The following is a 24,265-nucleotide window of genomic DNA, read 5'->3' on the forward strand; positions in this document are numbered from 1 at the left end:
GAAGAAGAAACAAACAATATGCATATAAACTGTACACATGTGCACTATATCTGTCTTTCCACTGAGAGAGAGGTGGGGGAGGCAGACAAAACTGAACACATTAATCCTCCCAACATTACTGCCATATATGAGCACATGCAAACATTATTATTTGCAGGTAACACAACAGATCAGTGTGACTACTTATATGTTGTATTACCTCCAACATATCTACTTCCCTAAATTCTAATAAGATACCATTTTGTGTTTACACATAATGTGGGTAAACACAAAAACCCGTATATGTGAAAATTTTAAGAATTATTTTCAAAATCTACAAACAGCTGATATATTAGTGGAGGTACAAATCATGTTGGTCAGTGTCATTTTTAACTGAAAAAGTACAGCCATAAAAGATTTACTGTTTTTTGGGTGCAAAATGTGACTTGCCTTTCTATAGAGCTTTGGTTTCAGATTCGTTTTTGCTTGCTTTGCCAAGTTTTGGAAGGCAGTTAGGAAATAATTTTTATTAGATTACAAGATTGCTGTTACTAAAGATATTTGTTGAAATATATAGTGCCAGAATAAAATAAATCACACAACCACTCATGGGTTTTTATTTATTTTTTGTACCTCAAAATTTTGTAAACTAAATAAGCAGTGGTGATACTCTAAGATTAGATTTTCGAGATGTAAATAGTTATTAAATACAGTTTATTAACAGAACTAATGAAATTATTTACACATTCTAATGGTATTTACAAATGATCATGATCAACTAACACAGTCCAATATCATGATCGCTAATGCAGCACATTTTTTTTGAGTTGCTTGGCCTGCAAGTAACTCCCTTGAGATGTTATTTTAATAAAATTAGTTCAAATTCATGGTGGGAATAGGACTTTTTTTAATTCATGATGACAGTTTCATTAATCAGAGTATGGTACACATTTCTGATAAACTTTGTAACTTGCCCCTTATTTTTCCACCTTTACTTCTGATAATTGTTTCTTCAAGTAACCGTATCTTGGATTTTCCTGCTTTTATTACAGCTGTGTCCCATTCTGCAACAAAGATAAGTAATATGTGAAATTCTTTATTCATATAATACAATGCTGAATTGCCTCATTCAAATTAGAATCTTGGTAAATCATCACGCTGCTTATTTCATCTCTCTCTCTCTCTCTCTCTTTCTCTTTTCCCAAGTTCAGACTGCCCTTTCATTGTTTTACACAGTATAATTGTCTACACAATACTTGGAGGTCCTGCTAGTGATGAATTACCGAAATTATATTGTATTAATTAGCACAAGTGCAGACAGAATAATATAAACACTTGGATAAGAGGGCCCTATGATGTGTAGGAATATAAAAGACCTCCATCTCACTGCCATGAGCTATGCAATTACCCAGACTGATTATAATCACCATGTTGCAGTATTTCTGCCTATCTGGAAACGTTACAACTCACCAAGCCACTACTAAAACTCCTTCCCTTTATACTTACTCTGTTATTTAAGATGATTGATGAAGGTTAACAAATTAACCAAAAGCTTTTATATGTATCTAATTTAATATATGTATGTTTCACAATTAATATTAAACTTGTCATTATTTATTGTCTCTATTTTGCTCTGTGTCTGCAATAATCCACAATAGTAATCTGTTATTTAAATTAATGACCCCTGGTTCTGGAATCATAATTTCACCCTCTCTTCTCAGAGCCTCACCAAGTGCATTTGGGTCTCCTCTCTATATGTGGGATACAGAGCTTGGTAACTAACTCTGTAGTCTGGTATTATGGAGGGCCAGTCTCCATACCTGGACACATTATTCCAAGTGTGGTCTTGAAATTGCCTTAAATGCCCTCCATAATACCAGTCTTTATGGTTGGAGGATGGTTAAAGTGGATGTTCAGGACTGACAAGTGTCAGTTGGTTTTCTAAGAACTGAAGTACAAAGCCAGTTATTGGAAATGTTAATGTCAACATTCAAGAAGGGAAAGGTTCATTACTGTCTGTTTCAGTTACAATTTTCATGTGGCCATGAAACATTTTAGGATCATCCTATCGCTCTGGTTCCATACATAAAAAATGTAGACAAATCCAGCTATATTTAGATTAGAGGATAAGTTTTCACTGAATTCAAATTTTGCCATGTCTACTAGAATGGAGGGGGATTCCTTAAGCTTCAACTTGTATCCTATCATATTTAGATTTTATTTTTTTGCTGGAATTATTTATTTCATCATATTGAATGTGTAGTATGAGGAGCTAGTTTCTGATAAAATACCTTCATGAAAGTATAGTTCATACTAATAAGGTAATTTACTTTTGGGGATTAAGTGTTCTAAACCATTTAACTAAGGAACTTCTGTTCCTTATATAAGAAAAATTGCTTTGAAAACATTCCCAATCCTAGTACACTAAGCTGAAAACATGGTTGAAGCCAGGCCTTTGCTTTCATCACCCAAATCACTTTAATCATATGATATACATGAAACCCTGCAGATATACATGCAGTTCAGCTTCTGTAACCACTAGAAGATTTCAAAATGTGCTTCCTTTTTTTTTTTTTTTTTTGCACCAGTCACGTAAAGCTGAGGCTACCTAACTTATCGAGCTATTGTTTTTGCTTATTTATATCATGATTTATAATTTTAAAAAATCCTTTAGTAACATTGACAAAATTTGAGAACACAACAAAAAACAATTCACTGTTACATTTCTTTTGTGCCCATGATAAATCAGGATGTCCTGTTGTCTCTTATTTACCATTTGCTCTTAACTGTTGACATATTTGGGACATCACACTCATTGTTGAAATCTTGATAAGTTGTGACATGAGAAGATAAAATATTCTGGATTGAGGTGTTTTGTGACCAACAAAAAAAAGCCATTCAAAAATGTTACACTTGGATCAGCCCATCTTAAAGAGAGAAAATCCTACAAACTATCAAACAAACACCCACATCTTGAAACCATTTTTAGGAAAGCAAAGGTAATGGGGGAGGGTATCAGTGCTGAGCAGTATAAAAGTGCTATATTGCTCAGTACTGATCCTTTCTCCTATCCAAATGTGAAAAATAAATAAATAAAATAAAATGAAAGTATATAGAATATCACACTCATGCTGTTAAATGAGAGTCAAATGTATCAGGAGAGCAGTCTGTAACTCACCTAAGGAATAGCCTCACTCTGAAGAGGCTTCTACCAGCTGTGCTCTATTAGGGAAGAGCACTATACAGGCCTACAGTGGATTCTCATTTAACAGCATTTAATAGATTTTTAACAGAACATAACACTTGTGTTTTTGAGTGACTGCTATTTTCTTTTGGAAAGTGATTTAAAATGTGTGTAGCCTTGCACTTTTTGCTTATCCAGACTGTCAATTCTGGACATTCAGGTTGTCAAACTGTTTCTTTGTTACAAACTTCTACATACCCATTAAAGAAAAACACTTACCTTGCAAGTGATGATAATATTTAAAATTTAGCTCTCTGTCCTCTTCTTGTTCCCTAACAAAGTTCAAATAATAGCATTAATGATGTAAATATTAAAATTAAAAGATTCGTAAAGATTTTTCCTTGTCGTCCCTTATATTTGGCAGCCAGCAAATTGCTTTTTAAGTAAGGGCAATTACCTAACTCACAGCAGAAAAAAACATTTGTGTTTGCACAATTCTTAAGCAGTTAGCATTGCCAAAAGAGTAACATATTATTTATTTAGAAGTAGAGATTGCTCTCACAGCGTATTTCAAGATTTAGTATTAATAGTGGCCAATGCTACAAGAAAGCAAGTTGACCCTTTTGGCATCAGCAAAAAAAAAAAAGCACTACCCACCTCATCTGTTTCCTCTTTAATAATTTTCTTTGTGATTCCTGAAATTTATTCCAACAATCAATTATTCTCTGGCTGAAAGCAAATTTTCCTGCATAAATCCTGCAACCATCCTTATTCAGTTTATGTTCGCTTATGTGTGTCTGAGAAAGGGTACAGATGCCATCATCGATTTAAAGCCTTAAAAACTTCAATCAAATTTCATTGCAGGTGGCTGGTTTGCAAGAACTGCAATTTGCAGAAGTGAAATCTTTCATGATAGGAATACCTTTTTTGTATCCTCGACTAAACTTTTTCTTCTTTACACCCATTCCAATAGTTTCACATCCTTCTTAAAATCTGGCTGCCAGACCTGTATGTAGTACTCAAGATGTGGCCTAACCATTGCTTTATACAATGGGATAATCACCTCCTTGTCCCAGCTGGCAAAATTTCTGTATATCATTGAAGGAACCTCATGAACAGCAGCCTGTCTAGAACTTCATGTACCGCTCAGAGAAATTCATGTCATTCAGTGTTCTATTATCGGATGAGAAACAGATTATCATAGCAGTGTCTCTCCTCTTTTAAATAAATGGCAGATTACCCTTGTAAGGATATCCACCAAGGTCATTTTTGTGATCACATGAAGTTCATTCCTATGAGATATCAAAATTAAAAGAAGGGTACAAATACAAATGTGCTGTGCTGTATGCTTAATGACCAAACACAGGAGAAGATCAGGAAGATCTTTTACTTTCAATAACACTGGTTAAAAAGTTTTGGTAACATAAAAGGCAACTAATTTTTTTAATTAATTCTGTTAGTTAATTTCAAAATTTTACTAAAATTTTCGTAAAAATTTTTACTAAAATCTGAAATTTACATTTCGCATATTTGAAAATGGGGAGAATGCAATAACTGATTTTCATAACATAAAAAACTAAGCATAATTTATTGAATATAAGCAAAATAGAGGATAAGACATAATTATGATTGTCAGTTATGAGAATCCAGTATTTCTTGCCAGTTGTCAGTTTTGCACATTTGACACTAGTTGTATATTTGATGAGCTTTGCATTTGCAGAGAAACAACATTTCATGCAGTGTTTACATGAAAATCTCACCATCAGTCTATTACAAGAATGCCAAAATTGATTGCTATCTCTACTTTAGTTATTAGTAGTGGAAAATGATGCAAAGGACATGATCATTGATGCTGCACACTGGATAATAATCATGGGCATCCTTCAGCTCTCTACTCAGTGTGGGGGGAGGATTGAAATCTCTACAAAAAAACGATCCACTCTTAAGAATATTCTCCTTAACCATCTAGCATGCACAGGGCTTAAGAAAATCAACACTATCCAACAGAACTCAAAATCATTTGCACTTTCTGTTTGTCTCCATGGTATGCACCTTTCAAGACAAGCCTGAAGTAACTTTTAAGTCTGACCATGAACCCATCTGCTGTATCATACAGCCACTTGCACCACCCAGGAAAATATGCAAATCATGAGTCCCAAGTTTTTCAACATATCAAAATGTACATATGCTGCACCTGTTATTCCCTGATCAGTTCTAGAGAGTTGCCATCTCCTATTGTTTATTAACCTACTAACTAGATGGCTCAACACAGTTTTATCCATACATCATATAATTGGATAAAAGAGTGGTGGACACCATAAACTAGATAAGAGCAATAAACTAAAACAGAAGCCACACTGTATATGGAAACAGTTCCCATGACTTATGAATTACATCCTCTAGAGCAAGAGAAGAAATGCAACTGCCAGAAATACCACAGGAGGAAAGACTCCTTACAAGGAGACTTCACGTAAAGTCCCCAAAAACCTGTACCCCAACCTCTGCATGAATCATCACAAGATTTGATAAGGATGATAACCAACAATCACAACTCTTCCTGCTTCCAAGTCCAATTAAATCTGACCTCCTATCCACTGTACATATTACCAAGCAGCAACTGATCAAAACCATCAACTCCATCCCTCAGTTCATTACTAGATGCCTCAGTTCTTACCATCATTAATTGTCCTTTCCACCTCAGTGAAATAATTATGGAATTAAACCATTAGCAAAAGAATCCCAACCAACATTATTTAGTCATTTCAGGCCCATCTCAAATTCCTACAACCTTTGAAAAGCATAGAGAAAATGCTCCTTCCACACCGTACTAAACATTTTACCTGATGCACCTCCAAGAATTCTTTATGATGTCCCTGCACAATCCACCATTACAAACCTATTAGCAACAACTTTCAACAACCATGCAGAAGTCACAATAATGTATATCAACTTGGAAGTTGTATTTGGCTCTCAGTTTATCGGTCCCACTTCATCTGTTAGCTGAACGCTTTCAGATAAGGGGGAAAGTGCTACATTTTCTCCCTGCACTGCTTAAAGAATGAACAATAAAGTGGCATGATGGTCACCACCAATATTCAGAAAAGCTCACTGCACGTGTTCCCACCATACACCTTGTCAACAATCCTGACCTAATTAGTTATGCCAATGATCTGAAAACACTGACACAAGTTTCAGCCTCTGACAACTCAGCACAAATCAGAGTATATAATCAGCAGTCTCTAACTACAGTAAACTCTTTAAAATTTAGCACCCTCTCAATCTCGAGGGTGCCAGATTTTAAAATTTTGCTGTTTTCAGAAAGGTATACTTAGTGGTTGAGCAGTTTTAGAGGAGCACGTTTCAATATATATTAAGCACAAACAACAAATTATTTACATCTGGTGCCTCCGTAGCCAGGTGGGAAGGAGCAGTAGTGCGTAACACACGCTTTTTGATTAGACCGGGGTTCAAGCCCGTCACCACCGCATATCCAGGAGCAATATGGCCTTAGTTGCTAATGCTCCTAAAAAAAAAAAAAAAAAAAAAAACCAAATTATTTACATCTATAAAAATTTATCAAGACTATCCTGTATTCATCTGCTTTAAACTGCACAGATAATGCAGTGGTCTTAGTTCGTAACAGAACAAACTTTCCTTTGTAATGAATTGTTCAACAAATAGCTTTTTCTTTGAAAACTCAGAATTTGTATGTCACACGACAGCTCATTGAACAACTTCTTTACAACTGTTTTGTCTGCATTTTTGCTAGAGACCACCTGCTATCTGATGAGAGACCAGTTACAGATTATTATTGCGGTCTCAATTGCAATGATAACTTGTAACAATTGCGAGCCATCTGTTTGAAAGTAGTGCAATACCAGGGCAAATTGTTACAAATGCAAGTTTGTTCTGTGAAATTAAGACCATTCAGTTGGCTGCAAAAATAGATTAAAGGACAATATAATCCTGCAAGCATCTTATAAAGTGAGAAATGTCAACCTTTTTTTGCAGATTTTCTTAAATACAAATGTGATTGTTAATAGGTCAGATTTCTTTCTTAATACATCCACTCCCTGACTTGCATTCCTTGGAACTCTACGTAAGTCGGAATTTCCTTCAAGGCTTATGCAGCACTTGCAACTATGTGCATGCACCGAATTTGATTGAAGCAGAAAAGAAATGTTTGATGAACATGTAAATAGAATTATTTATTCACAATAATTTCAAAAGTGTACAATTACAAAAATTTTACTTTAACGTGGAAACCTACGCGATGCTTAAATCTATTAGGCCACCTGTTGCTTGCCCCGAACTTGGTTTGGAGTTCACCGTACTTATCTTTAATAACTTCATAAATACTTTTTGCTTGAATGGCCATTGGACTCGGGGGCACTTGCTTCTGAATCTGATTTTCCATCCATATTATTAATAGCTTTTCCATCTTCGATATAGCAACTGAACGCTGTTTTGTGATCACTTGATCTTAAAAATGTTGATCCTTTAACATGATCTTTTATACATGTACTGTCCTTTAAAATAGCATTCACTGTTGAAGCAGCACGACTTAATTCCTGTGCGATAGATCACAACCTTTGTCCTGCTTCTTCTAATGATTTTCATCTTCATTTCTAAATCAATTTTGTTTCGTTTCCTAGCACTGCCACCACTTGCACTTTCCATTGGTCGCTTTCCCTTCATTTTAATAAGTAAATAGGAATGAAGAGAAGATTCTGAAATTTTATGTTTTTTATATGATTGAAGATTTCAGTGAAGAGAAAATACATTTCACCATAATAACGTTAAAACCCACACAATTCCAATTATCGGTGTTATAGTGAATGCAGTAAGATAGAGTTTACTATCTGTTAATAATAGATTGCACTAACAGAAAATTTACATATAGGCAAATTTATTTAAGTCGGGGAGTGCCCATATTTCAGTATTGCGAAATTATGATGCTTATTATGCACTGTACCACCCAAAAGAGACTGTTCTGGATTGTATCATTAAATTCTTGCTTAGGAAAGATCTATTCTGCATAAATAAAATACATATATGAAAAAAAGACAGCAGTCTGAATTATACAGGGTGCAAGTAGTGGAGCACATATTACTGAGGTTTTCTTTTAAAATGGTGTCAAATTTTAAAGTATTCCTGATCCTAAAGTGCTGGATTTTAGAGTTTACTTTAGGTCAAGTCAATCATTTACCTACGACTCCTGTATACTGGTTCTTAAAATGGGCTAAGTACAAACACCAGCTCTCTTCTCAACTTCAAACCATATGATTGGCAATCAACCTCACCATACCCTGTCTATCTGTCTTCATCCAGAAACACCAAGTTCTAATTATAGTGAAGCTTCTCATAGGCCTCATTTCTGATCCATCAACCCTGGGACTCTTGTGACTGGAGAATCTCACTTGTCTTCTGCAGAGCTATCCTGACACTCCTTGCATTAAGTAACTGCCTTAATCTCACTGATAGGTTTGTAGCTTGCAAAATGCTTCACGATGTCCAAATTTTGCAATTACTTTGCCAAAAACAAAGCATGTAGAAATAAATTCTGGATCAGATCTACTCTCCTCCAATTCTTCACTGCGTGAGTATTAATCAACAGTCTCGCAAAGCCAAACAATTACCCATCATCCAGGAAACAAAGTTGGTGAGCCCCATGGTTCCACTGGTGCTCTTCAGGTAGTGCCTATAATCAGGAACATGACGCCATTCTATTGTTTAAATTGTTAGCAGTTCAACTGTGTGTTAGTTCTTCTTTCTATAATAATTGTGTAGTATACTAGTGTATAGCAAAATTAATGTAAATTATATTAATGTTAGAAATTTGCTTAAAATAAAATCTCTAGGTCACAATTGTAGTAATCTGATGTTATTTTTGTATATATTTCCTTGATGTTGCAATAAAGATTCTCTTTTTTGCAACATCTCAATAAAGATGTTGCAATAAAGATTCTAAATTTGTGTGTCATCACACACAAATTTAGATGACACACATCCACTGACTCCATTATTTTACCTGGAGCAGAATGGCAACTTTTGATTACCCTTTGTAAATAGGAAAGACAATTTCACATCTATTATCTGTAGGGACCTCCACTGAATCCAAGGATGCTCTCATGATTATTGCCAATACCTCTTTTTCTGCTTCTTTTAATCAAAACGAAAGTTAGGCAACATATCATGCTATGTAAACCTTGCTGAATGGATAAAAGGAGAGAAAAGCATTCCATTATCTGTTCTCGTGATATGGCATGGACCAACCAGGCATAATGAGATTATTTCTGTTGTAAAAAAAATTAGGTTTTTTTCAGGAGCAGCAAAATAAAATAGAATGTTCAAACACTAATTCTGAAATGAAGCCAGTCCAACATAGAAAAAGTGTTTCCATTCAACTGTGCAAACATAATTTTGATCTCGGGAAACGGATGTTTTTTGAAAAATTTTGCTGCTTTTTTTTTACTTAATGTATTAAATTGTGTTCAATAAATATTTTAATAGTCCTAGTCACATTCATTAGCTAATTTTGAAATTTAGCTAGAGACTTTGTAAGTTAAAACTTAATATCTAGAGCTTTTGTAATGGTGATTTGGCAAGAACACTACTAGTTTTATATCGCATACCTAGTAAAGTAGTGCATAGTAGTGGAACTGTAGGGTTTTAATCACGTAGGTTGGCATAATTTTTTTTGCTTCAGCTAAGAAATTTTATTTCTAGTGTATTAACTAGAAGTAAAATTGCACTGCTTCTATCGGAACATGTGGCAGCTTGGTTATAATGTAACACATATTATTGCATTTAGGTATCTATTGGTTTAGGGTAGTATTCTCAAATTAAACTGAATTGAAATAATTCCTCAGACTACGGCAGAAAAGCAAAGGATACAAAGTAGCGGAGTGCTGGGAGGGAAATCGAAGAGGGCAGTTTTGTTACGAATAATGGCCTTATGAAATGTGCTCCTTGTGTGATGTTTACGGACTGTCAGGAACCAGACATGATAGAGCTGGGGGGTTATCTTTGTGTGTGTGTGTGGGTGCACAAAGTGTGAAGAAATTAGGTGCAAACTCAACATCCTAGTGGGCATTTGTGAGAAACTGAAGAACAGTGGATGCTCTCAAAGGAATTACAATGGGGCTATCAAGCTCTCAGATGCTCAACTTAACACTAGACCTTATACACTTGTTTATCAGGCAACAGAGCAGCAATCTCTAAGGCAGAATGCTTTGGTCCCACAGGAGGTAGTTATTGTTAGTGACTACTGTCAGGGAAACAAAATTATATATATTTTTTAAAAAGGATGGGTGGAATAGGACTTGAGTGTCTGCCAGAAATAAAAGTATATGATTCTATACAGCAGATATCTTTCAAGGGCACAAAAGGTGATTGCTGTATACACTGGCATTAATATTAAGAGTAGATCTCAGGACTTAACAAGTACAGAGAAATGTTGGGAAAAAGTCACAAAGGATTAAATTTTGAAAGTGTCTGCAATTCTGCCCAAACACAATAGGAGGGAGTACATGTTGAGAGTCTTGTTAAGCAATACTGGCCTGGAGAGACTGTGCAAGAATCATGGGATATAATTTTCTCAGTAATGGTCTCTGCTTGTTAACAGGAGAGGCTATTTTTATAGGAATGGGATACACTTAAATAGAAGGGGGTGCAAGAATATTTGCCGATGCTCTCAAGGCAGTTTGGGAAACTGATAGCTTGGAGGGGATACACAGATTAATAGATTAACTATAGTCACAGGCAGAAGTGAAAGTGATTCTTGCACTGCTTTTATCAGAATATGCGGCAGCTTGGAAAGCAAGGTGTTGGGGATTTCGAGCCCTGCTCTGAGTCATCACAAATAAGTGAATATGTGAACTATGTTAGGGTAACTAAGAATAAGAACAGGTGCATGTTCTTTTGCTTGTACACTAATACTAGGAGCATAGTAAATAAATTTGGTGGATTTGAACTACTGATTAAGTAATTCCAATATCCATTGTAAGGATATTGGAGACATGGCTCAGATGTAGGGGATGCAGAATTTGAAGATGGGGAGTACAATGTGAACGTACGGTATAGTGTAGCTTGTCAAGCAGCACCAAGTGCCACCCCCAACTCCACAGAGTACAAACTCTGTAAAGGCCAGAGATAGTGGAAATTTTAGTGGGCTGCATTAGTGTTGTGTTGTGTTGTTGTTCCTCAAGCCATTTGCCAGTGGGAAGGAGCTGGGGGGATATGCTTTTAGTTAAGAAGCATATTAAATTAAATATGCACCGGTCAACATGGGTGGTCAGTTTGGTGAGACATAAGCATGGGCAAAACAAACATGAGAATAGGAGAATTATAGGATTAATGACTGTGATGAGTATGAAAAACAGCTATACAGAGTGGGTCAGCAAATCAAAATGTCTTTTATCATGCATAATTTTAACTTTCCAGATACTGACTGGAATTTGTGGGTTGGTCACACATTCTAGCAAGACTTTTGTGGATTTTTTGGATAACTGTTTGATACAGCAGCATGTTAGAGAGGCAACAAGAGGAAGCAATACTCTTGATCTGGTTATCAGCAGTAATTCTTCATGCATTAAGAATCTGTAGGTAAAAGACCCACTGTGTGGCTGTGATTACAGTGGGGGTTTACTTAAAGACATAACTACTAACAAGTGTAAAGGAAAGGGCTTGTGCTTTTACAATGGTTGCTGCCAGCAGGGCAAACACTAGTGTTTGTGGTGCCTGAGGCAAAATCTTGTAATACTGCCTATTTCATATCATATATCTTAACATGCATATATATATGCTGAGTGATGCAGCACCTGTTATTTTAGATGGTGCCTGTGGAAAATGATACTTTCCATGATTTAAAAGAAAGGGAAAGAAAAAAAGAATTCTGCAAAAGAGTATATACAAAATAACAGGGAATGGGCAATACCTCAATGTTTTGGCTGTTTTTCAAGGAAATTAAGAAGCCAAAAAGCAAATCATATCAGAATTATCAGATGCTATCCAGAAGGCTTTTTAGGAACAATACCGAAACAAACCAATATACAATCTTAGTATACCTTCTGAAGTACTTGATGAGCTCTTTTTCTAAGTACAGTACACTAATAACCAATCAAAAAGCTTACACCAACCAGCTCCTAGTTGTGGAAGAACACATCGAATTAGCTTTGAATAATGAATATGAAGATTACTGCCCGGGCCCACATTTTGTCACTGTATTCACTCTGGAAAAACAAAAAGTAATATAGCCTACTGCTTAACGAACTTCTTCAATCTCTCACTTTGGAAAGGAATGTACCCAAAATCACTTGAAGCAAATTAATATTACACCCTCCTTCAAAAAAGGATTAAAAGAATCAGTTTAATATTATAGATCCATCTCACTACAAAGCATCACCAAGATTTCTGATACCATAACAGATTGGCCTATTCATGGCTAAAGAGTGCATGGTTTCTTTGAGGGTAGGTCAGTAATAACCAGTCTAGTTCAATATTGGCAAATTGTGTCAGAAGTCTTTATAAATGACATTGCAAGTTGCACAGCCATGCTATGAGTCCACATGGCACTTTTTACTGACATCACCAAACTGTACACTTCCATCTTATATTCTACAGATCTACTTCAGCATTCTATATACAAGCTACACCAATGAGCAGTTCCAAATGGATATTTATTAATCCAGCCAATACATTTCTTACCCAAACTAAACCATCAATACTGGAGATTGTCTATCAATTTACTTCCAGTTCAAAAGTGTGATCGTGTTAAACAACCCTGGAATAAATCAATGGTCACTTTGACAGGCTTCATTAACAGAAACACATATTTAAGGGGTGCTTCCGTAGGCAGGAGCGGCAGTGTGTAGCACACGCTTCTTGATTAGACCAGGGTTCGAGCCTGTGACCACCGCATATCCCTGGAGCAATATGGCCTTAGTTGCTAATGCTCCTAAAAACCAAACAACAAATTTAAGGATTACAGACATTCAATACTACTATCAAAGTTTGCAGTCATTTCCACTAAAATGGAGATCAATGATATGGAATCCACACATAGAAAACCCATCACAACAGAATAGAACCAGTTTAAAGAAATTTTATAAGGTACAGTGCTTCCAAAAATCCACTATATAAATCTCAAACTGCCTGTTCTAGAAAAATTCATTCAGATCTTAAATTTCTAACAAAAAACCCTCTTATCTGATTGACTCCTTTAGTCTGGTTTCTTTTTTAAACCTCAGTAAATCTTATATATTGTTTAGCTTAACTTATTTATTGTTATTACCATTAGTATTTACTGTTATTGTACAAGCATGTTATGTATGACATTTACAATAATAAAAAAAAAAAGATTTTATTTACTTTTACATATTTTTTCTAATTGCATTCTGCAGTAGGTAATAACAGTGGATTCTGGTTATTTGGGCCACCGGTTAATTGGGGCAGCCATTTATTTGGGGCAAATCTTAAAAAACAGAAACCAATTGAGAAAATAGCCAGGGCTTACTTCGCTTAATTGGGACAAAATGCCGTTTAATCGGGGCAGGAGAGTGCAGCACTGGAGATTACCCTACGATTGTCTCCGACGGTACCACGTGGTTCAGTCAAAATTCTGGAGGTCACAACCATAAAACAATTAGCAGTCACCTCTTTATTGGGCTTTTCTGTTAGTGAAATCTATTATAAACAGTCAGTAAACTCGATCTTACTGAATTTGCAATAATACCGACAGCTGGAATTCTGTGGGTTATTATGGTGAAATGTGTTTACACTTCCATGAAATCTTCAATCATATAAAAAAATTAATTTTCAGATCTTCTCTTCATTCCTATTTTTAAAGCTTTGTAACTCGTTACTCCGTTTTCACTTGCGCATATTGTGTTACTTGCAATTTGTGTGTGCCATGTTCTTTGTTATTGATTGCTTATCTTTTTACTGTCGTAAATTTTAACCCCCACTCAAAAATGTCAGTGAACAGAAATGTCAACTAGTTCGTATGTACATATTAATTATTCCGATTATCATGTATATTCTTCCAATTTTCACGTATCATTTAATTTTTTAATTGGTAAGTTAATAAAGGGTAAATTTGTGCTTAATATATCTTTGCTTTTATAGCCTGTGGATAATATTCCTCCTATTTTCGCTAATTAGAATCGCCGTTTAATAGAATTAAAATTCAATTCGTAAAAGTGATCACAATGACCGGTGCTTACTATAAATCGTATAGTGAACGGTACTTTACAATGGCGAGTTCCTCGTAACGTGATTTGATTGTACAGTGAACTAACTGTAAAGGGGGGGGGGGTTTCATTGTATTTTTAACTATTTACATGAAACTTCAGATAATTGGGGCAGCCGCTTAATCGGGCCAAAATACACCAATTTTTCCCGATGTGTCCCAAATAACCGGAATGGACTGTATTTGCTTTGTTTTCTCCTCAGCTGTCTGTTTTGCTTTAAAAAAATGTTCTGGCTATTGGAAAAGTAATATCATTAAATCAAATAAAATATAAAAATGTCGAATATAAGAGATGCAGACATGCACTTTTTCTTAAATCTGATAATCACAGCCTACTAGTGCCAAAAGGTTGCTGGCTCTTGATTTGTACAATTGCAGATAGTGTATGACCTCAATAGTATTTGCTATGCTTGTTATGAAGGTTATTCAAAATAAAGAAAATAATGAAATTGCTATATTTTCCAGACCATAAGAAGCATAACCCCGCTCCCCCATAGAAAATGTTGCCCAAAGTTGTCCTGCCTTATCTGAAAGTACAGCCAGGCCTCGCATAATGAGAGTTCGATTAACGCATTTTTCAGTTACCGCTATTTGAAAAAATTATACCACTTTTCACTTTACACGATGCAAATTTCCAGTTAACGCGATTTTTTTTTTTTTTTTTTTTTAATGGAGATAATGGTAAAAGAACTAGATGAAATCTTTCGTATCACAGAGAACCTCAAACAAAAGGTTTGAGGTTCTCTGCGTTATTTATTTCGCCAGGGCCCAGAGAAGATTGTTGTCGGCTATTGGAAATTGATTGATGAAAAGAGAAAGTCAACACTGTTCAAATATTTTCATAACAGTCATTTCTTCATTGTGTATTTTATGTCAGAGGTTCCCAAATTTTCTCAGTTCACGGCACCCTTAGTGTCTCAGTAATTTTTTCACGGCGCACCTAGACCAAAAGAAATATCTAATGGTTCCATTTATTAAGTAGTTAGGTCCAAACAACTTAATAAGAAATGTTGAAACTTGAACTACCTCGAGCTAATAGTTTGCGCGGCATCCGACAGATGTCGAGTATCGCTGTTTTTCCCTCGAAAATTTTAAATATTCTGCGGTGCACAGTTTTGAAACCGCTGTTTTATGCAATAAACATTTAATTACATAATTATTTTCATTATCTTTTACATTGTATACAGTTAAAAAGTTATTTAAAAAGGTATTTTTAAAATTATGGACATTCCAGAAGGTCAAGGACCAATTATAATTTTTCCTATTGATTATTATATTTGATTAACGCGTTTCCGTTTTGCACGATGTGTTTGCGGGACGAATTAATCGCATTAATCGAGGCCAGCCTGTATAGTGCATAGATATCTTTATGACTATAGTCATTATGGTCAAAATGTCCAGGTGATCATAAAAAAAACCAAAAAATAACCCAACATTTATTGTGTATCAATAAATGCTGATACACAATAATTCAAAAGCTCATTAAAAAATCATACATAAGAGGCAACAAAAAGGATGGTAGCTGATGGAATTAAACATGGAGTTAGCTTTAATTCCAGGCCTTAGCACACTTCAGATGTGGATACCTCAATTACCAAACCTTTTAAAGTATTTATATGTGAGAACTGGACTAAAGGGATGGGGGCACCAAATCGAGATTTGATACCATCAGGGTGAATGAAATTACTACTGTATTTGTCGGCTTATAAGATGCTGCAGTGTGGAAGATGCACCCTAATTTTGGAAGGTAAATTTAAGAAAAAAAAAAAACTTTTGAAAAAAATTTGTTAATACAATGGAAATTTTAAATTCAATAAAAGCCAATAAAGAAAGGTATAGGATTATTACTCTACTCCAGATTCATTACTAACTTGATCATCATTATCCTCAACATCATCATCCTCTTCAGTGCCATCCATTGCATTACTTATACATTTTTTAAAGGACTTGACCACAATTTTGGTCTTAACATCATACTATGACTTCAGCACCCATTCACACATTTGTGCTATTGATGGGCCTTTCATCCTTCCTGTAAGTGTTGCATCATGGCTCCCCCCTGTCGTCCATTTATTCCATTTCCCCCACATGTTATTGTTGAATGACTTATTGATGCTGACATCTAACGGCTGTAACTAGGAAGTTAAGCCACCTGGAATTACCGCCAATTCTGTGTTCATTTTTGGCCAGTTTGATGTTTTCAGTCTTATGTGCTCTAAACTGATCCTATATTAGTAGTGTATTTTTATGCAGTAGTCCACCAGGACCAAACTTTTACAAACCAATCCTTGATTGGTTTGTAAAAGTTTTTCTTTTAAAAATGAACATAGATGGAAGTTTGGTCCCATCAGCACAACAAGTTAAAACTGCAGTGTAGTGAGTCTTTTCATGTCCAGTGGTTTTAATAGTTTTAGATTTATGCCCTCTCAGATTTACGGTTTTATTGGATGGCACATCAAAAGTTAGCAGAATTTCATCCATATTCCCAATTTGGCTAGTTCGTAGTTGCTTCATTTTCTAGCATTAAGGACAAATTTATGGAAATCTAAGATTTATGCACAAGAACTATTCTAGTTCTTGTGCATAAACTTAATCCATTTCGTTTCATGAAGCAATAACACCAAGATTCAGTTCCTTTAAAGTTGTGTATCCCAATATCAGCTGCTTATTTCCATGCTTCTACTATTATCATTTTAGTACTCATTGCAATACCCACGTTTCTAAGTTCCATTATCCAACTACACAAGTTGTCCAAATTTGGCCATTTAGGTGGAATTTTACAAAGGTTTTGCTTTGTTTTATCAGTTTCTTGTAATAAAACTTCCTGCTTCCTCCATTGACGAATCATCTTCTCAGTAGGTGATGGTCCAAAATTTCTTTCTGCTGCTCTGTTCCCATGTTCTTTGGCATATTGTACTACTTAAATCCAGTAGTATAATTTTGCCTTCTTGATGCGCCTGCCATTGATTAGGGCTTAAATGTATAACTGGAATTCATTTGTTACTCCAACAACAGCCTCGTAATTACTAAAAAGAGTACTAAAGTACTAAATTACTAAATAGTGGTTGACTATCTGTTAACTGCTATACGTTAACTCTCGGTTTTGCACTCTGTTTTGTGCTGTATTGCCACTTTTGGATTCTAAGTCGCAGGGCAATTTTTTAAGGTATTTATAAAGGAAAAAAGTGCATCTTATAAGCTGACAAATACAGTAACTATTTCTCAGTATGCAAATGCCAAAATAGTAATGGAAATTAGTGAAACACAAAACAGTTGTCACGTCTTTTAAGAAATGCGGAATCACTTTTGTTCTCAGTGGTCCCGAAGATGATGCCCTCTTTGAAGAAAGAGGAAGTACAAACCATAACATCTGTAATGACGAGTGTGACAATGTGTTACACAGTAAGAAAACTTTATTTTATATTGCATTTTGTTTAGTAAGCACTTGTGAATTTCTGTTCCAAATATATGCAAAAAAATATTTTTTCCCAAAATTTGCCTTCTAAAACATGGGTGTGCTTTATGAACTGGTGCATTTTATCATATGGAAAATATTGTATATCCTAAAAACTAATAACAAAATGAAATCTGATTCCACTAGTTAAAATATACACTCAGTGATCACTGAATTATGACCACCCCCTCCATAATGGCCTATGCTGCATAGTTTACAGTTTTTTAAAAAAACTCACAATCCTAGGTCAGTGGTAATTTGCATCTGGTTGTGCAAGTCAAAGTGATAAAAGTAGCAGTTATGGGATGTAGTAAAGATATCACAGCGTTTTTAAAGGGCATGACTGTGGGAGCTTGTGTGTTGGGTGCCTCCATATCGGAAACTGCACATCTCTTGTTGGTTGTTCACAGCCCACTGTGGCTCAAGCATACAAAGAATAGTGTTGAGGGTCAAAAAAACCTCCCGCCGACAGAACTGTAGACGTTCGTGGTAGACGAAGGGTGCAGCACTTTGTAAGGCTCAACAACAGGTCACTGTGCCACAGTGGACATCGCAATACAATATGGGGAACAAGAACAATATCCCAAATGATGATGTACTGCACACTCAGATATATGGGGTTCCACAGTGGGTGACGAAAGAGACCTCATCACTTTCAACAACAAATGCTGTGGCATCAACATGCTGTTTGGACGCTGGAGGATTGGAAATGAGTGTGCTGGTCAAATGAGTCCGAATACCTGGTGCAGAACACGGACAGATGCCTTTGTGTGTGTGTGTGTGTGTGTGTGTGTGTGTGTGTGTGTGTGTGTGTGTGTGTGTGTGTGTGTGTGTGTGTGTGTGTGTGTGTGTGTGTGTGGCACAAGCAACACAAATCCATGGATGCAGGGTGCCTATTATTCAGGCAGGTGGTGGTGGGTGCTTAATATGGGACATGTTTTGCTGGCAAGAACTAGAATCCCTAATGCATATGAACCAGTTTTTCACTGGTGAGGTCTACCAGTAGCTCTTAGGCAACCATGTGCACTCTGCCAGGTTGTATTTTTTCTCAGACAGAAATGGTCTTCTAAGATAATAATGAGCCATGTCATTGTGCATCAGCGGTTCAAGGACCAGTGAAGATTTTGATTGGCCTCCAAATTTGCCTGAACTCAATTCAACTTGAACACCTGTGGGATGTTTTGAAATGAGAAATATGGATACAAAACCATCATCTATTCTGACACTGGAAAGCCTTGCAAGCAGCGTGGCTGCAGATCCCTACAAATGTCTTCAGACACCTAGTGGAGTTAGTGCCTAGGCAAACAGTGGCTGTTATCTGTGCAAATGGTAGCCCAACACATTGTGTTGGGCTACCATTTGTAAGTGGTTATAATTCAGTGATCACTGAGTATATGAATAAACTTCAGCCTCAAAAATTAAGGAATTATAAAGCCCAAAAATAATATGTTTTACTTATGATCAGGACCCGTGTATATTGTGCCAATTACCTGAGCTTCTCGTAATGTAGATCTTCAAGCATACAACTTCTTTTGAGCACAATATTCATTATCTGTTCAACAAGATACCGTTCCTTTTCTGCATGATCGGGCATTTGGTCTTCCTCTGCAAATTAGTGATGAATCTTTCAGATTATCAAGTCAAGTCTTATATATAAAAAGAAAGGAAACACTAAGGAAGTTCTTCAGTTAATATGAAAAATAAGTGCATGTAATTCCTTAAAAACAGATATACAATAAAATATCATGCCTTATAAAAGTGATATTTGCTATTGTCTGAAAACATGGAAAACACCACGGAAGGCCCATGGTGTCCTATCGATGATCTATCGAACTTTTGCAAGTAGAGATAGGGACGTGATAATCCCATTATATAAGGCTTATGTTAGACCACACTTGGAATACTGTGTTCAAGTATGGAGACCGCACCTGAAGAAAGACATCGAGCTTCTTGAAAGGGTGCAAAGACGGGTAACTCGCCTGGTGAGATCGGCAAAAGGGCATCCTTATGAAGAAAGACTTCGAATATGTGGGTTGCAGAGTTTGGAAACTAGACACCTTAGAGGAGATTTGATTGAGGTGTTTAAGGCTCTGAGAGGCATCAGTAAAATGAATGAGGACGAAATTTTCAAGATTATAAATGATGCTAGCACTAGGGGACATAAATTCAAGTGCAGGAAGTTTTATTTTAGCCAGCGAGTTATAAATTACTGGAATAAGTTGCCTTCATGGGCGGTAGAGGCCGACAGTTTGGGGAAATTCAAAGGTCATCTGGATAGTACTTTCGGGTAAGGGAAGCGCATAGGATGATAGGTTTAATTTCCTTTTTTTTTTTTTTTTTTTATTAATTATTATTTATTTATTTATTTTTATCATTAATGTTCGGATTTTTTTTTTTTTTTTTTTGGCTGGTGCAGCATAAGCCGTAGGCTTTCTTGCACCATGTGGCCATTACTAATACTAACATATTTCTAGATCTGATTTTACTAGTGCATGTGTGATCACAGGATAATAAATAAATAAAACAAACTTGAATTTTAGTACCATAGCTGTGCTAACAAATGAGAAAGAAGGGGAAAAATGTTAGTAATATTGAATTCATCAGGTTTTAATTTTCCATGTGAAGGAAAATCATATAAAAGAATTAATGAAAAGGGCTGTTCATAATACTGATAAAGGTACATCAGGCTTAATGCCTAAGTTTGCAAATGATATACAGGTCAGCAAGTGGTTAATAACAATAATTAGGGTATGCTACTGGAACTAGATCTGGGAAAATTAGGCAGATGGTGTAAGTAGTGGCAATTGAAGTTGAAAAATAGCAGTAATCCCAGATTAACACACGAACTGCATAGTATCACACTGAAGGTAGAAGGGAAATGCCGTGGGGTAATTGTACAGTCAGACATTAAGTTCTCTGGGCAATGCAAACAAGCTGCTAGAACAGTTTGCAGGGGTTTGTCAATAATATTAAGAAATTTTGCCAGCTGGGATAAGAGGTAATTATGCTGCTGTCAGGCCACATCATGAATAATGCAAGCAGGTATGGAAGCTTCATTTTAAGAAGGATAGCTGCAGGACAGATGTACAGAAGCAAACTTTTGCACATTTGTCCTACAGCCATCCTTGCTAAAAATAACCATCCCTCATCACTAGAGTTCACAATACCGGTCAAAATCTTAATACAGGAACTCCCCGACTTAAGCAAATTCGTCTTTACATAAGTTTTTGCCAGCCGGTGCAAACTTTAAAACATCGTGGAAACATATTTTGCATCCCGTAGGAATAAATAGAGGTATCGTAAAAATATAATGTAAACCCAGTAATACATTGTTTTTTTTTAGTAATTCGTTCCACAACCTTGGAAGTTGAAATTTTTGCTATATAACTAAGCTATTTATTTCTCCAAAAGGTCATTTTTATAATGAAATTGCGTTACACTTTCATCATTATCATATGTTCCATTATAAGAATCAATTTTGAACACCTTTGTGATATTTTTCTAAAACACATTTCTGGAGGTCACTACCATAAAACAATTTGCACTATCTGGTTTATTGGGCTTTTCTGTTAGTGCAATCTATTATAAACGGGTAGTAAACTCGATCTTATTGTATTTGCAATAATTACTAGAATTGTCTGGGTTTTTACATTATTGTGTTCCTCCTTCACTGAAATCTTCAATCATATAAAAAACAAATTTTCAGAATCTTCTCTTCATTCCTATTTACTTATTACAATGATGAAGGGAAAGTGACCAACAGAAAGTGCAAGTGCTGGCAGTGCTAGGAAACGATTCGAAACAAAATTGATTTAGAAATGAAGATGATTAATTAAGAAGTACAAAGCAGGACAGAGTTTGTCATCTATTGCATGGAATTAGGTCTCGCTGCTTCAACAGTGAATACTATTTTAAAGGACAGTGCACATATAAAAGAACATGTTCAAGGATCAACGTATTTCACACCGGGGCCAGTCCACCCCAACAGTGATCACAAAACAGCGTTCAGGTGCTGTATCGAAGATGGAAAAGCTATTAATAATATGGATGGAAAATCATATTCAGAAGTGAGTGCCCGAGTGCAATGGCCATTCAAGCAAAAGCAAGAAGTATTTATGAAGATATTAAGGATAAGTACAGCAAACCCCAAGCCAAGTTTGTGGCAAGCAACAGGTGGTTTAATAGGTTCAAGCATCGTGCTGGTTTCCAAAACATTAAAGTATGTGGTGAAGATGCCAGTGCCTATTCTGCAGCACAGAAATTTAGTGATATGTTGGAAAAAATCCCTTTTAAATTTCCACAGCCCTCAACTTCCACAGCAGTGTGTTTATCTGCTGGAGAGTTAATTCTGGCAATGATGCTTGAAAGGTAAAACTTGCTGATGTTATGCCTGTCTCCTCTCTTTTTGTAATTTTTCCTGTGCATGAGATAAAAAAAATTAAATAATTCTATTTACATGAATTTGCCAAATGTTTCTTTTTTGCTTCTGTCAAATGCTCATAGCAGTGCTCATAGTTGTGAGTGCAGAATTCCAACATATGTAGCATTCCACAGAATTCAAACCTTATGTAATTTGGGGAGTTCCTGTACTGGTATTTCAGCATTTTTAATTTATGATACCAGTATTCCAAAAGAAAAAAAAAAAAAAAAAAAAAAAAACCCATATTTCTCAATAAATTTTGATGACAATTAGGTGCAATAAAGTAAGAAACAAAAACCAAGTAATTACTTGAATTAATGTTTTAAATCAAACTTTTATTACAATAATAAATATTCTAACAAAAAATTATTAAACATACAATTAATCTAAACCCAAAAAAATATACATAGTGAAACTGCAAATTTGGTTATCTAAGCATCCATCCACGCTAGCTGTCTGAATAAAGTGAGCTCTTAAGAAACATAAGCAATCAATGTTATTGTTTAAACTGGATCTAATTTTGATACAATTAGCAGCAAAAAATGTCCTTTCGGATTCTGTGCTGGTTGGTGCTATTGTACTGAGATAATCATAGACAAGTTGCAGTTTATCCCCCCCCATTCCCTCATCTTCAAAAAATGTTATTTTCTTTTTGACTTTTTATGGCACTATATCCGTATTAATGAAAGAAAGGGATTGGTGTTTAAGATTGGTGAGGAAACCAAATCTAAGATGTGGGGTTATTTATTCATATTTATTTCCCTGTACCTTAGTATTGCAATCAGTGACCATTGTTATGATTTTCATACAGCAGCTCCCTCAAGCGCTAAGGCCCACAAGCTACCTGACTGCGTTAAAAAAAAAAATCAGAATTTGCAGGAGCTGAGGGATTTTGTCTCATGAGCAATGACACAAATATAAAACTACTTATAAGTATATACATAATTGGTATTCACTTACATCTAATCTATTCATTTTTCTCATTTAATCTGTTAATACATTATATCATTTCCATAAAATTTCTCTCAATTAACAAAATAACTCTCTCTCTCTCTCTCTCTTTCTCTCTCTCTCTCTCTCTCTCTCTCTCTCTCTCTCTCTCTCTCTACCTACAGCTGCAAACACTAAACTAATTTAATCTTAATCACTTCTTCATAATTCTCTTAATTAGCAATATCAGTTCTCTTCACAACAGCAATCCATAAGCTGACTTAATACTAATAGTTCCATATCTCTCTCTTAATTTAGCAATATCAATTTTTGTTACAACTTCAACCAATAAACCAACTCAATACTAAACATTTTTGTAAATTTCTTGTAATGTCAACTTCATCCTTACTTTAAAATAATTACAGTTTTATCTAAGCACCCTTTTCAACATAACACAGTTCAGAGGACTTACTTTCCTTCTCTTTCATGGTGGGATTCCTTCCACAGAGTGTAGTGAAGTATTTCTTCTTAGTTGAATTCTGCCGTATAGCTCTTCCAGTACTGTCTTATTTTGGGATTTCGGGAACAGTTCTCTGTTAATACTGAAAGAAATTACCACAGCAGTAGTAATTACCAGGGCACTATCTGGCTGGCTTGTTACTCAGCTTCCGGATTAAATTCTAGCACAGGAACATGCCCGGCAGAACTCTTCACTATATAACGGGACACTCCCAGAACTACCACTGCAAGTCTACAACCCCAACCCACTCTTTTGGCGTGAGAACCTTATTTATTTCCTTTACGTATCTCTGCCTATCTAATTTAAACCTGACCCAATCACGGTGTTATTCTTTAAACTCACACTCTTCTTCCTTTGGTGGGAAAAGCAGAATGTTTTTTGTTGAGAGAATCGTTGTGTGGGAAAAACATTCTGTTTTTTCCCACAAGACGAAACTCTTTCATCTTTTACCTCTATATCACCTGCTGACAATACATGATTTGAACTGCTCCATACCTGATGCCCTTTCCCAAAATGCACTAAGTGTC

At 35.6% G+C, this 24,265-nt stretch overlaps 1 protein-coding gene across 2 annotated transcripts in view; it reads right to left on the reverse strand.

Moving 5' to 3' along the window:
• Window positions 1–342: 342 nt before the first annotated feature.
• The window catches only part of LOC150082970 (uncharacterized), a 92,081-nt gene continuing 68,158 nt past the window's right edge, over window positions 343–24,265 (reverse strand). Inside the window, exons 4-6 of one of the 2 annotated variants that reach the window (XM_090376946.1) lie at window positions 19,359–19,473; window positions 3,443–3,495; window positions 343–1,043 (exon numbers count right to left, since the gene is read on the reverse strand). In XM_090376946.1, the coding sequence (XP_090233072.1) occupies window positions 913–1,043; window positions 3,443–3,495; window positions 19,359–19,473 (299 nt within the window). In that variant the 3' untranslated portion in view covers window positions 343–912. The remainder of the gene's footprint in view (window positions 1,044–3,442; window positions 3,496–19,358; window positions 19,474–24,265) is intronic. The other variant, XM_090376947.1, reaches the window with a different exon arrangement.

The sequence above is a fragment of the Mastigoproctus giganteus genome, chromosome 7 (assembly GCF_048544385.1).
Source record: "Mastigoproctus giganteus isolate SK-2022 chromosome 7, ASM4854438v1, whole genome shotgun sequence".
NCBI classification, from domain to species: domain Eukaryota; kingdom Metazoa; phylum Arthropoda; class Arachnida; order Uropygi; family Thelyphonidae; genus Mastigoproctus; species Mastigoproctus giganteus.